Source organism: Macrotis lagotis, chromosome 1 (assembly GCF_037893015.1).
Source record: "Macrotis lagotis isolate mMagLag1 chromosome 1, bilby.v1.9.chrom.fasta, whole genome shotgun sequence".
NCBI lineage: Eukaryota > Metazoa > Chordata > Mammalia > Peramelemorphia > Peramelidae > Macrotis > Macrotis lagotis.
Genome location: NC_133658.1, coordinates 318,462,016 through 318,474,565, shown reverse-complemented (window position 1 = coordinate 318,474,565; position 12,550 = coordinate 318,462,016). Strand labels below are relative to the sequence as shown.

Sequence of the window (12,550 nt, the reverse complement as noted above, 5' to 3'; positions counted from 1 at the left end):
AAAAAAATCCAAAAGACTTGGTTTTAGTTCCTCATACAAACTTTATTCTTACTGTATTTAGAGAGTATATTATTTGTCATACTAATATGATTGTAATTCTATGTTGCCTTAGTTAATTTATATTTTAAGACTCTCCCAACTCTAGTACGACATTGTGGAGTTTCATAGTTATCTTTTAGGAATCTGTCAGATAATCTGGTTACCAAAAAAAAAGTGTTTTTAAAAAAATAACAAATACTATATTTTCTTAACCTCAAACTTTGACTTCTCCAGAATTCAAATTAATATTCTATCAAGATTTGTGATATATGAAACTGAGTTTAAGTTCAGAAACTAATCATTCTGAATTGAGCTAAAACCAAAGGTCAGTGAACCTAATTATTAAATTTTCCAAATTACTAAAAAGTCAACAGTTTCTTAAACATTATGTGTTAAGAAGAATACTAATGGTATTTAGAACTGAGTGGTGGTGGTGGTGGTGGTGTGTGGTTGTGCATTTTTTAATGCATGTGCATTTTGATCCTGGGTTTTTCAATATACTTTTTTTTTTTTTAGGTTTTTGCAAGGCAAATGGGGTTAAGTGGCTTGTCCAAGGCCACACAGCTAGCTAATTATTAAGTGTCTGAGGCTGAATTTGAACTCAGGTACTCCTGACTCCAGGGCTGGTGCTCAATCCACTGCGCCACTGAGCCGCCCCTGATCCTGGGTTTTTACATATTTTACATCTATAAATGGATCTTAGTGATATAGCTTATAGATGAGGGAGCAGAAGTCCAGAAAGGTTAAAGTCTAACATGGAACAATAGAAATTGCACTGGATTTGGAGAAAGGAGTGGGAATTCTAGTTCTGTCACTTATTACCTGTGCCTTGAACTAGTGAGTTAACCTATCTGTGCCTGAGTTTCATCATCTGTTAAATTTATGTAGGGGAACAGAAGCTGAACTCTAAGGTCCTTTCCAATCTATTATTTTATAATTACAACAAATTAGTGGCAGCCTCAGGACTAGAATTCAAGCCCCTCAAATCTGAGAACAATGCCATCCTTTTATACAATATTTAGATAATTGTGATTTGGCTCTCACTAATAAAAAATATTATAGATAAGACAACTATCACATTCTAGAAAGAAGTCTGATGGTTAAAAAGCTGTAGCATGGGGCATCCAGATGGCAAAAAGGATAGAACACTGGCCCTGGAGTCAGGAGAACTTGAGTTCAAATGTGATTTCAGACATTGGTGGTGTGATCCTGGGCAAGTCACTTAACTCTCATTTCTTCCAAAAAAAAAGTTATGTGCAAATTCAGATTACAACATGTGGTACTTTAACATTCTTAGTGTTTCTTCAAGCAGAACTATTCATTATGTCAGTATTAATCATATGTATATTTGATGCTGCATACTTTAAACTTGCTTAGGAAGTACATGGTGTAATTCATTAAGGATTGGATTTCTAGTAAGAACTAGGTTTAAATTTACCTCACATACTTAAACTAGCTCTGAAAGGTTAACTAACCTACCTCATAGGTTTTGGGTTTTTTTTCTAATTACATGCAAAGATTGTTTTCAACATTTATCCCTTTTCAAATTTATGAGATCCACATTTTTCTGTCACCCTTCCTTCCCTTCTCCCCTCCCCTTGTCAGGGACAATCTAATAAAAGTTGTACATATATAATCCTGTTTAACATATATTAATCATGTTTTGAAAGAGGAACTAAGGAGAAAAACATGAGGAAGAAAGAAAAAATATAAAAGAAATTTTAAAAAGTGAACATGGTATGCTTTATTCTGTATTCAGACTCCATAGGGTTTTTTTTTTTTTCTGGATGTGGATGTCATTTTCTATAACAGGTCCCTCAGGGTTATCTTTGATTATTTAACTCTGGAGAGGAGCTGCATCCATCATAGTTGATCCATCTCACAATGCTGCTGTTAATGTGTACAGTGTTCTGGTTAAGGGTTTGTTTTAAAGCCCAAAGGAGATAGTAAAATGCCTTGTAAACCTAAATGGGCTGAATAAATGTGAGTTATTATTATTAAGTATGCCATAAAGTATACAATTTAGAAATAATTTTATTTATAGGGTCTTTTCCTCCTATCTGCTTCCCAGAGCAAAGGAATTGGTGAGCTGTTTTTGCCTGAAAAAAATGTTATCATAGCTCAGAATTTAAGACTAACTTTTCATTCTAAAAGAAATCTCCCATATTAAGTGTATTGTGAAGATTTCTTAAATAGCAGAGGAAAGCTAATTATTTACCCAATTGACAAATTCAGGTGGAAAATTTCTCTTTGAATCAATGATTCACTGGCTAATAAAATGTGATTGAATTTATAATAGCAATAACTATTGAAGAGCATTTCTTTGAATCTAATCTTTAGGTTGGAAAAATTGGTGGCTTAAAGGACAAGATTTGACACTGACTTAAATGATTATCTTAGTTAATCCTTTGAAGATTCTAGAATTTATATTTTATTGTAACACCAAATTGAGGTACCTGAAGGAGTAGGGTACCCAACAATTGGGGAACGGCTGAAAAAGTTATAGTATATGAAAGTGATAGAAAACTCATTATTGGATGTAGAAATTTGTTTTGCTTTACTCAATATATTTGTAATAGTTTTGTTTGTCTAGCCTTCTCAATAGATGGAAATAAAAGAGGAGAAAAGAAGAAATGAGGACTTGAAAATAAAATAAAATTTTTTTAATGTTAAAATCACTAAACTGTATTTTTGTGAATCAATAATAAATCTTAAATTTAAAAAAAATTTAAAAAGAAAATGAATGATTTTTGCCAATTTAACTGTTTATCAGGCTTGTGGTAGACTTCATTCATTTTCTTATTTAACATACAGAATGAAAGCATTGTTAGAATAGCTTGTGATGTCAAAAGTTATACTTGACTTATTTTTGTGACAAGGAATAATAAAGGGTCTAATAGAGCATGTTGTGTTCCTAACACTAAGATTTCAATTTGAAAAATTAGGCTAAAATATTCCCAGGTACTAAATAAACAGCATATGTTAGAATTTCAGATCTTTTCTGCAACCATTTTCATGATTTTTTAAGAAGCATTTATCCCTTGTGATTATTATATTTCAGTCAGAATAGTGAATGTAAATGTATTTGAGGATAAGGGATACATCTAAAGCTATATCAAACCTTTATCCAAGAGGGATGGCAACAACCAATAAAAATCACTCATCAATTCATCTCAGTTACTCTTTATAAGGATGGTATAGCAAAAACTGGCAAGTTATGATTTATATAAGTCATTTTTAATGAACCAAAATACCCAGCTGAAAAGCACTATAATATAAAAATTAGAAAGGATCCTTTGAGTTCAGGAGAGTAAGAATCCTTTGAGTTCAGGAGAATATCTTTAAAATGCTTAACTGAAAAGCTAGTTTTCTCTAAAGTGAGAAAAAAGTATGAGAATATTCAAATGTCTGGGTAGATTTAGGAACTGATACAAAGTGAAATGAACAAAACTAGAACAATATTGTAAAGATAAACAAGTTTGAAAGAATTATGAATTGACTGACACAATGATCAGCCACAATTCCAAAGGATTCACGATATAACACACTTAAGGTAATAACCTTAACCTTAAGTTCAGATGGACTCAAAAGTGCAGATTTAACTAAGTTTTCTTTTTTCCTTTTTCTCATGGTTGATGTGGGAATTTGTTTTGCTTGACTTTATAATTGCAATGGGTTTTGATTTTCTTGACTTCTCAATGGGTAAGAAGGGGAAAGTAGATGGAAGAAAATTCACAACTGAAAGCAAGACAAATTAAAATCATAGATAAAATGATATAAAGTATGGATAAAATGATAAAATGAGGCAGCTGGGTGTATAGTGGATGGTTCAGTGCTAGACTTGAAGTCAGGAAGAATCATCTTCGTAAGTTCAAATCTGACCTCAGATGCTTACTAGCTGAATGACCCTGGACAAATCACTTAACCCAGTCTCAGTTCCTCAACTATAAAGCGAACTTGGGGAAGGAAATGGCAAAATACTCCAGCATTTTTGCCAAGACAACAGGAGTACAAAAGAGATATGCTTTAAATTTCTCATGTTTCTAAAGATAATAATCTTTGGTATCTTGTGTTTGCATTAAAGAATGGCTATTACAATTTTATAAATACTGCTTATATTGGCTTCATAAAATCTCTACTATTTGGCTTAGGACTAAATAAAGATCATTCAGCCAACTGGTTTAGAGAGGAAGTAAGGATAACTGGCTTGAAGTGGGATGGGAATGAGAAGGTAGTTAAGAGGAAGGGGGGAAAAAAACCACAATAGACTTCAGAAGCTCTTTTCTGAAGTGGCAATGTTTACTAGCCACTTTCTCAAATTACCTCTTGCTTCTATTCCCTAAAGCCAAAGGAGGCCCCCAGGGAAGAAGAGCAGCAATCAATGTAGACTAGGGCATCTGTTTCTGTCTTGCTCCAAAAGAGCTATCAACTTCTTTGCCTCTGCTAATGAAACCTCTCTGAGACAGTCATTTTCTCCTCCTAGGGGTGTGAATATATTTCCTTGTCATAGCTTAGACATCTTTGAAAAATTCCTTAGGGTTTAATACAGTATAGATAAGGTAGTGTCAAGTGCTTTGCATGAAAACAAAAAGGATGAGACTATTTGTGAAAAAAGAACTCCAAATAAGATCTGCAATTTTTCTCTTGTTCCTGAGGTTCAGCAGCTTCCAACTCTTTGGAGAACCCATTTGGTGTTTTCTTGGCAATGGTTTACCATCTCCTTTTCCAGCTAATTTTTCAGGTGAGGACTGAGGCAAACAGGGTTAAGTGACTTGCCCAGGGTCACACAGTGAGACTATCTGAGGACAGTCTTGAACTCAGCAAGATGCATTCTTATTAATTTTTCAATGCCTCAATTATGTATTGTGACTTCACTGGATAGAACTCAAAAGCCTTTTATGAAGAATGGTTTTCCAAGGCAGAACACAATTTGCTCTAAGAAAAAGGCAGCAATAGTTATGCAAATTTAAAGTCTAAGATAAATGGTGTTTTCATAGATTTCTCAATTAATTTACAAGTATAGGCACTTAGCTCACTTGACTCTAGCTTTCCAAGGATAATTTTAGCTCTTTTAGAGGAAAAATTAAATTAAATGCACAATACCAGAGGCAGCTAGGTGGTGGACATAAAATATAGCCTTATATTTGCTAGCTAAGTGAATTGAGGGCTAAGTGAGTTAATCTCTCTGTGTTTATATAAAAGGGGTGGCTAATAGCACTAGCAGCCAGGGCCATCATGAGGATCAAATAGATAATATATGTAAATATATGTAAAGACTTTGCACACACTTTAATGTGTTGTTAAATAAAATGACTGGTGGTACTGTGCTTGTGAATCAGGACACTTATTAGCTAAGCTCATTAGGGGACACAGTGGATACAGTGCCGAGACTGCAGTCAGGAAGACTCCAGCCTTGTAAATCTACTTACTAGCTGGGTGACCCTAGGCAAGTCACTTAATACTGTTTGCCTCAGTTTCCTCATTTGTAAAATGAACTGGAAGGACAGCTACTCCATATTTTTGCTAAGAAGACCCCAAATGGTGTCATGAAGAGTCAGATATGAATGAACAGGCTTACTATATTGAATGGAACTGCTTACCCTGCAGTGGGTACCATAGTGTGCGTATAGCATGAAAAACAGTCAAAAGTTTTCATGCAAAAGGAGAGTAGAACAAATTATGTATTTGGTGTATTTATTTAGTGTATGCATTTCTTATATTGCATTTGAGTGTTGCTTTCCAAATAAAAAATATGAAAATTTTGAAAAACGGAAAACTCAGCTAAGAATATTTTGACTGGTGAATCTAATAGTTGTTCAAGTCACTATTCCTCTGGATTAGTGGTATCTGGTGACTCTTCTCAGTAGTGATTTAAGTTGAATTCTTGCCTGTCAAGGTTGTGATTGGATATGTGGACATAAAAATGTACCCTCATTTCCTCTGGTTTCCATCAAAGGTGGAGGCCCTGGCATCCCCTTAAGCAAGCTAAAATATTACTGGTCTCACTAAGTATTTGGCTGTTGAGGATTATAGCATTAGGATTTAGAAAAGGATTTCCCCTCCCCCCTCAACCTTGTGTGGACAACAGCTCTAGTCTACCCATGGAACAAAGACAAATTAGAGTGAAGGAGGAAGTGTCGATTTTAATTATGAATCTGAGTACCACCAAAGTCTATTAAAATGACTTTCCATTTTTCTTCTTCCTGGATGAAACAGGTTTATTTCTCTGATCTTCAATATTAATGTGCAGTTTAGCTAATCTATATTAAAGGGCACATTCAAGTAGAACAGGGTACCTGTAGTTTAAAGATTAATCTTGTGAGACCTCTTAAACATAACTAATTTCTACCAAACTACCGATCTAGTTTGGCTTTTTTTTTTGTGACTAAAGAAAAACCCGGTCAAAGAATACAATCAATCAAATCAGGCACCATCATTTACAGTGGTTCCCTATTTGCGTTTTCTTCTAAACTCAGGCCTGAAGGATTAAGATAAAAAAAAAACCGCTTATATGCTATTTGCTATTCCTATCTGGGAAAGAAAAGGAAAAGGAAACCTTTTTACAAAATGACCCATTGTAATTTTCCTCAAATTATTGGGGGGGGGTGTCAAATTCAGACACTTTGTAAACATGAACCAGCAGCACATAGTAACCTATTAAAGAGAGGTAATTTCGGGTCGTTGTAACGGCTCTTCTATTAATAGCGGGTAAATCCCTTCTAGCCTTTAGCTATAATACCCAGATAATTTGTGCAAAATTAACTCTTCCAGGTCCAGAAAGCCAGCACTGCTTTTGCAGAGTCTGAAGTGTGCTTAAAAACACAGAGATTCATTGCAGAAGACATCCACCTGGGGCAGTTAGGTGGCGAAGTGGGTGGAGCACCAGCCCAGGAGGACCTGAGTTCAAGTCCGGCCTCAGACACTTAATGATGACCTAGCTGTGTGGCCTTGGGCAAGCCACCGAACCCCATTGCCTTGCAAAAACCTACAAAAAGAGACATCCACCTCCCTTCCCCCAACCTGGCCCTTTGATCTTTGGGTGAGGGTTTGCGGGGAGGAGGCTGGCTCCCTCAGGACAGCTTCACCACGCACACGGCCAGGATGACGGCCAGGATGAGCACGGCGCTGAACACCCCCGCGGCCAGCAGCCTGCTCCCGTCGCAGGAGCCCTTGGCCTCCTGCACGGAGACCAGCCCGCCCGAGGAGGCGCCGGCGCTGGCGGTGGAGTGCAGCTCGGCCCCGGGGTCCTGCTTGGCCTCCACGGTCCACTGGGGCACGCTGACTTTCATCTCCATCTCGTACATCATCTCCCCCACCTTGCGGATCTCCCGCTCCAGGTCCATGAGGTCCAGCTGGTCCACGTTGCGCTCGGCCTCGCACTTGAGGTTCTGCGCGCTCAGGGCTCGCGCCGCCACGCCCGCCGTGGCCCCGGCCAGGCCGGTCTGGATCAGGGGCCGCCGGGGCACGTTCAGCGGGAACTCCAGCCCCAGCTCCAGGGCGCGCCTCATGTCGCTCTCCAGGATCTCCAGGCTGGTGGAGAAGCCCACCCAGAGGCGCTCGAACTCCGCCTTGTCCTCCTTGGCGAGGCCGCGGTCGCGGAGGGCCGCGGTGAGCCGGCTCCTGTTGGCCAGGGCCAGGTCGTGCGCCTTCTGGCGCGTCTGCCGCAGCTCCTGGCGCAGGTTCTGCGAGTCGGCGCTGCCGCCCAGGCTGAGCACCAGGTGCCGGTAGCAGGCCGTCACGCGGTTCAGGGCGTCCAGGAGCGCCTTGCACTCCTCCTTGGCCATGCCTGCGGCGGCGGACGCGGGCTGCTCCCGCTCACGCGCTCGGAGAGGCGGGGACCCGGAGGCAGCGGCCGCCGCCCTCGGACGCGCCCCGAGCCCGGCTCTTCCTCATCGCCCCTCTCTCCTCGGCGTGCGGGCGCCCGGAGCGCGGGGAGCCGGGGCCGGGGGAGCCGAGGCTGGCTCCGCGCGGCGCCCGGGGCGGCCCCGCGCCGCGCTCATCTCCTGCGGGACCCCGCGACCGGTCCGGCCAGGGCCGGGGCTCTCCGCTCTGCCTTTTGGTTTTCTCTTCTCCCGCCGCCCTCACCCGCGTCCGGGGCACGAGGCCCGGGCACCCATCCCTCGCCCCGCCGGTGCGCCGCTGCCTTCCTGCGACACGCCGCGAGCGGCTCTCCCGCTCCGGGTGCACGCGACGGGCACCCCACAGGCTGGGGGCGGCGCCGCGGGGGGGCCGGCCGGGTCACGTGCCCCTCCGCCCCGCCCCCGCCCGGCGGGCTGCGGGGGGGGCGGGGTGCACGTCGGAAGACTGCGAAGCCCGGAGCTCCCAACCCAGAGCCGGCCGGGCCGGGCGTGGCGGGACGTTCGGGGCGGACCGCCTGGGAGCGGCTTCCTATCCGCGTCCCCAAAGGCCCTGCAAAAGGCCATTCCGCTCTTTGAGCCCGTTTCCTCATTTCTGTAAGGGGGGGGTCTTTGCATCCCCTGCCTTGTCAGGGCTGTTGTGTCTTATTTAAATTCATTTATTTATTTAAATTTTTTGTATCACCTGCCTTGTCAGGGCTATTGTGTCTTTCTTTCTTTCTTTCTTTCTTTCTTTCTTTCTTTCTTTCTTTCTCTCTCTCTCTCTCTCTCTCTCTCTCTCTCTTTCTTTCTTTCTTTCTTTTTCTTTCTTTCTTTAATCTTTTTGTATCTCCTGCCTTGTCAGGGCTGTTGTGTCTTATTTATTTATTTAATTTTTTTTATCTTCTGTCTTGTCAGGGCTGTTGTGCCTTATTTATTTATTTATTTATTTATTTATTTAATTTTTTTGTATCTTCTGTCTTGTCAGGGCTATTGTGTCTTTCTTTCTCTCTCTCTTTCTCTCTCTCTCTTTCTTTCTTTTTCTTTCTTTCTTTAATCTTTTTGTATCTCCTGCCTTGTCAGGGCTGTCGCGTCTTATTTATTTATTTATTTATTTAAATTTTTGTATCTTCTGCCTTGTCAGGGCTGTTGTGTCTTATTTATATTCATTTATTTATTTCAATTTTTTGTATCACCTGTCTTGTCAGGGCTATTGTGTCTTTCTTTCTTTCTTTCTTTCTTTCTTTCTTTCTTTCTTTCTTTCTTTCTTTCTTCCTTTCTTTCTTTTTCTTTCTTTCTTTAATCTTTTTGTATCTCCTGCCTTGTCAGGGCTGTTTGTGTCTTATTTATTTATTTATTTAAATTTTTGTGTCTTCTGTCTTGTCAGGGCTGTTGTGTCTCATTTATTTTTTTATTATTTATTTATTTAAATTTTTTGTATCTTCTGTCTTGTCAGGGCTGTTGTGTCTTTTTATTTATTTATTTATTTAAATTTTTTTGTATCTTCTGTCTTGTCAGGGCTGTTGTATCTCATTTATTTATTTATTTACTTAAATTTTTGTATCTTCTGTCTTGTCAGGGCTGTTGTATCTCATTTATTTTTTTACTTATTTAGATTTTTGTATCTTCTGTCTTGTCAGGGCTGTTATATCTTATTTATTTATTTAAATTTTTGTATCTTCAGTCTTGTCAGGGCTGTTGTGTCTCATTTATTTTTTTACTTATTTAGATTTTTGTATCTTCTCTCGTCAGGGCTGTTATATCTTTTTATTTATTTATTTAAATTTTTGTATCTTCAGTCTTGTCAGGGCTGTTGTGTCTTATTTATTTGTTTGTTTATTCATTCATTTATGTAGTTAAAGTTTTTGCAAGGCAACGGGGTTAAGTGATGTGCCCAAGGCCACACAGCTCCGAACTCGGGTACTCCTGACTCCAAGGCCGGTGCTCTATCCGCTGCGCCACCTAGTTGCCTCATGTTGTGTCTAATTTAAAACCTTATGGTGCAATAAAGACGAGAAGAGTGCAAATTGTGCCTGGCACATGCTGTATGATGGCACGCAGGTCCTTCTAACTGATGTGAAGATTCCTCACCGCCACATGGGCATCCTCCCGCAGCACCAACCACAAAAGGTTTTTACGAGAGAAATGAGAAAATGTAGAAACTTGCTGCAACCCCCCCCCCCCACTTTCCTTGCTCTCCTAGAGTGCACCGCGCTACTTTATGGATAGGTGCATGAACTTTCCATTTATACTGCCTGTCTTTTATTCGCCTTTGTCTTCCTTATGAGAACGTAAACTTTCGAGGCGGGACTGATTCCTTCTTCGTGCTTGTATTCCCTAGCACACTGTGCACACAGTAAGCGCTTGCTTAATACCTGTTTAACCTAACTTCTTCATTTTGTGATTGAGGAAACTGAGTCCCGGGGAGGAGGAATCATTTGGGCCACCTTTCAGAAGCGCCCTTAGACTCCTTGCCCACACAGCGCATAGAAATCGAATTCACAGGAAGGCTTTTTTAGGAAGCCCCCAAGGGCCAGCCCTCCCGCCGAGCCCGGATCGGGCTCTCCCCCGCCACAAGTGGCGGACCAGCATCTAGACCCTCCTCCCGGCTCAGGGGTGGTCCCGCGCATGCTCAGCGGATAGTAGGAAGCTCGTGGAGGACTCCGCCTTTCGAACCAGTGAGGCTTTGGCCATTGGACCGTATGCGCGTCAGTCTTGCGGCGGCGGCGGCTGATTGGCCGGCCTGCGGCTCGGGGCCGCGAGCCCTCCGGGGCCGGGGCTCGGGGCTGGGAGGGGCGGGGAAGTGCCTGCGTTGGAGGTGCAGATGTCGGCGTCTCCGCCTCCGCCTCCGCCACCCGGGAGATGGGCAGGAAGTGAAACCATGGTACTTACCTGAGTAAGTGGCCCGCCGCGAGTTCCCGGGCCCGGGGTCCGCGCGCCCGGCCTGGCCCGGCGGGAGCGGCGGGCGGCCGGACGGGCCGGGGCTGCGGAGAGCCGGGGGAGCCCGCCCCGGGCGCCCCCGCCCCGCGCCCGCAGGTGCCTCTGCCCAGCCCTCGCGAGGGGGTGGGTCGGGGGCAGCGTCCGCGGGAAGGCCTGCCCTCGCGGGCCCCCCGGCGCCCCGGGCGTGGGCCTCGCTATTCGCCCCTCCCCTCCCCCACCGCCCCTCCCCGGCCCAAGAGTGACACTTTTACTGTTTCTGGCTACGTACAGGCAGGGGCAGGGGCAGGGGCAGGGGCAGGGGCAGGGGCAGGGGCAGGGGCAGGGGCAGGGGCAGGGGTGGCGCGTTCAGGAGGGTTCCCCGGAGAGGAGCCGGAGTCTTCACCCGGGGGCGCCTCCCAGGACCCCCCCCCCGATGCCGGGCATCATTCTTGACCCCTTAGACGTGCGGTTGTTCTGCGGGGGGGGGGGCACTTTGTGTGTTTGGGCAACCAGAAGTCGGGGTTCATTTCCCCCGTCTCGCACTTGGCATCGTCATCATTGCCACGCTGGTGCCCGCACTGAGAGCCGGATGGCACTCGATCTTTTCGTAGTTTCTGGTTTCCCCTTGCTCCGCTGGCGTCGATGATCCTGCTGCCCTTGGGTTTCCAGGCAGTGGCCGCAGTGGCATCTTCTCACAGCTGGGCTACAGGGACCTTATCCTTGTTTCTGCCTGTTAAACATCTCAAGGCAGTTTTCACACATTCATTTTCTGTTTCCTCTCTTCTTTCTAAGTTTCCTTTCTCGCTTCCTCTCTTTTACATCTTCAGATGAGAAGTAAGTCTGTCATTTTAGCCACTGACAGCAGATTATAAATAAATATGTTGTTTGTCTCCATTAATCTGGGTAGTGCCAAAATAGGTTTGGCTTCCTACATCTGTAACAGGAATATGGTAGCTTCCTAGTTAATTAATAGCTTGAAAACATTCCTGGAGTGAGGGATAAGAAATTGGATGTATTAAATAATACCCTTATCCTAAGGGAGTTTACTTAATGACTCGTTTGTTTTTGGCCAGGCAATCTGGATTAAGTGACTTGTCCAGAGTCACACAGTTAGTAAACGTCAAGTTTGCCAAAGTCAATATGAGTTAGATTTGAACTCAGATCTTTCTGAATCCAGGGCCAGTACTCTTTCCACTGGGCCACCTAGCTGCTCCAACTTAATGATTTTTAAAGGAATTGTTATATTTCTGAGGATTTGATAGAAAAGGTCCAACTTCAGTTTAAATTAAGGAATAATATATTGTAGAAGACATGAATATTATTTCCCTTAAGAAATAATGTTAACCAAAGCTTAAGGTCTATTATGCATTTTTCTTGCATTAACAGTCTCTTTGAGATTTATTGTATTTCCATTATACAGATGAGGAAACTAAGGTTTAGAGGACTGATTCCTTGATCACATAACAATAATAATCTATTTTCTTTTTTTTTTGATTTAATTTGTTTATTTTGAATTTTACAATCCCCCCCCATCTCACTTCCCTCCCCACAACCCTTGCAGAAGGCAGTCTTTTAGTCTTTACATTGTTTCCATGGTATACATTGATCTAAGTTGAATGTGATGAGAGAGAAATCATATCCTTAAAAAAAAGTAAAGTATAAGAGATAACAAAATTACATTATAAGATAATTTTTTTAATTAAAGGTAATTAGTCTTTGGTCCTTATTTAAACTTAATGATTCTTTCTCTGGATCCA

At 42.7% G+C, this 12,550-nt stretch overlaps 2 protein-coding genes across 2 annotated transcripts in view; one reads left to right on the top strand and one right to left on the bottom strand.

The window, feature by feature from the left end:
• Window positions 1–7,026: 7,026 nt before the first annotated feature.
• RGS9BP (regulator of G protein signaling 9 binding protein) lies at window positions 7,027–7,832 on the bottom strand. Its single transcript, XM_074228053.1, has one exon. The coding sequence runs from the start codon at window positions 7,821–7,823 to the stop codon at window positions 7,110–7,112; it is 714 nt and encodes a 237-aa protein (XP_074084154.1). The 5' UTR covers window positions 7,824–7,832; the 3' UTR covers window positions 7,027–7,109.
• Window positions 7,833–10,659: 2,827 nt separating this feature from the next.
• Window positions 10,660–12,550, top strand: part of ANKRD27 (ankyrin repeat domain 27) — an 88,701-nt gene continuing 86,810 nt past the window's right edge. The window contains exon 1 of the mRNA XM_074211473.1: window positions 10,660–10,770. The gene's annotated coding sequence lies outside the window, so the exon portion shown is untranslated. The remainder of the gene's footprint in view (window positions 10,771–12,550) is intronic.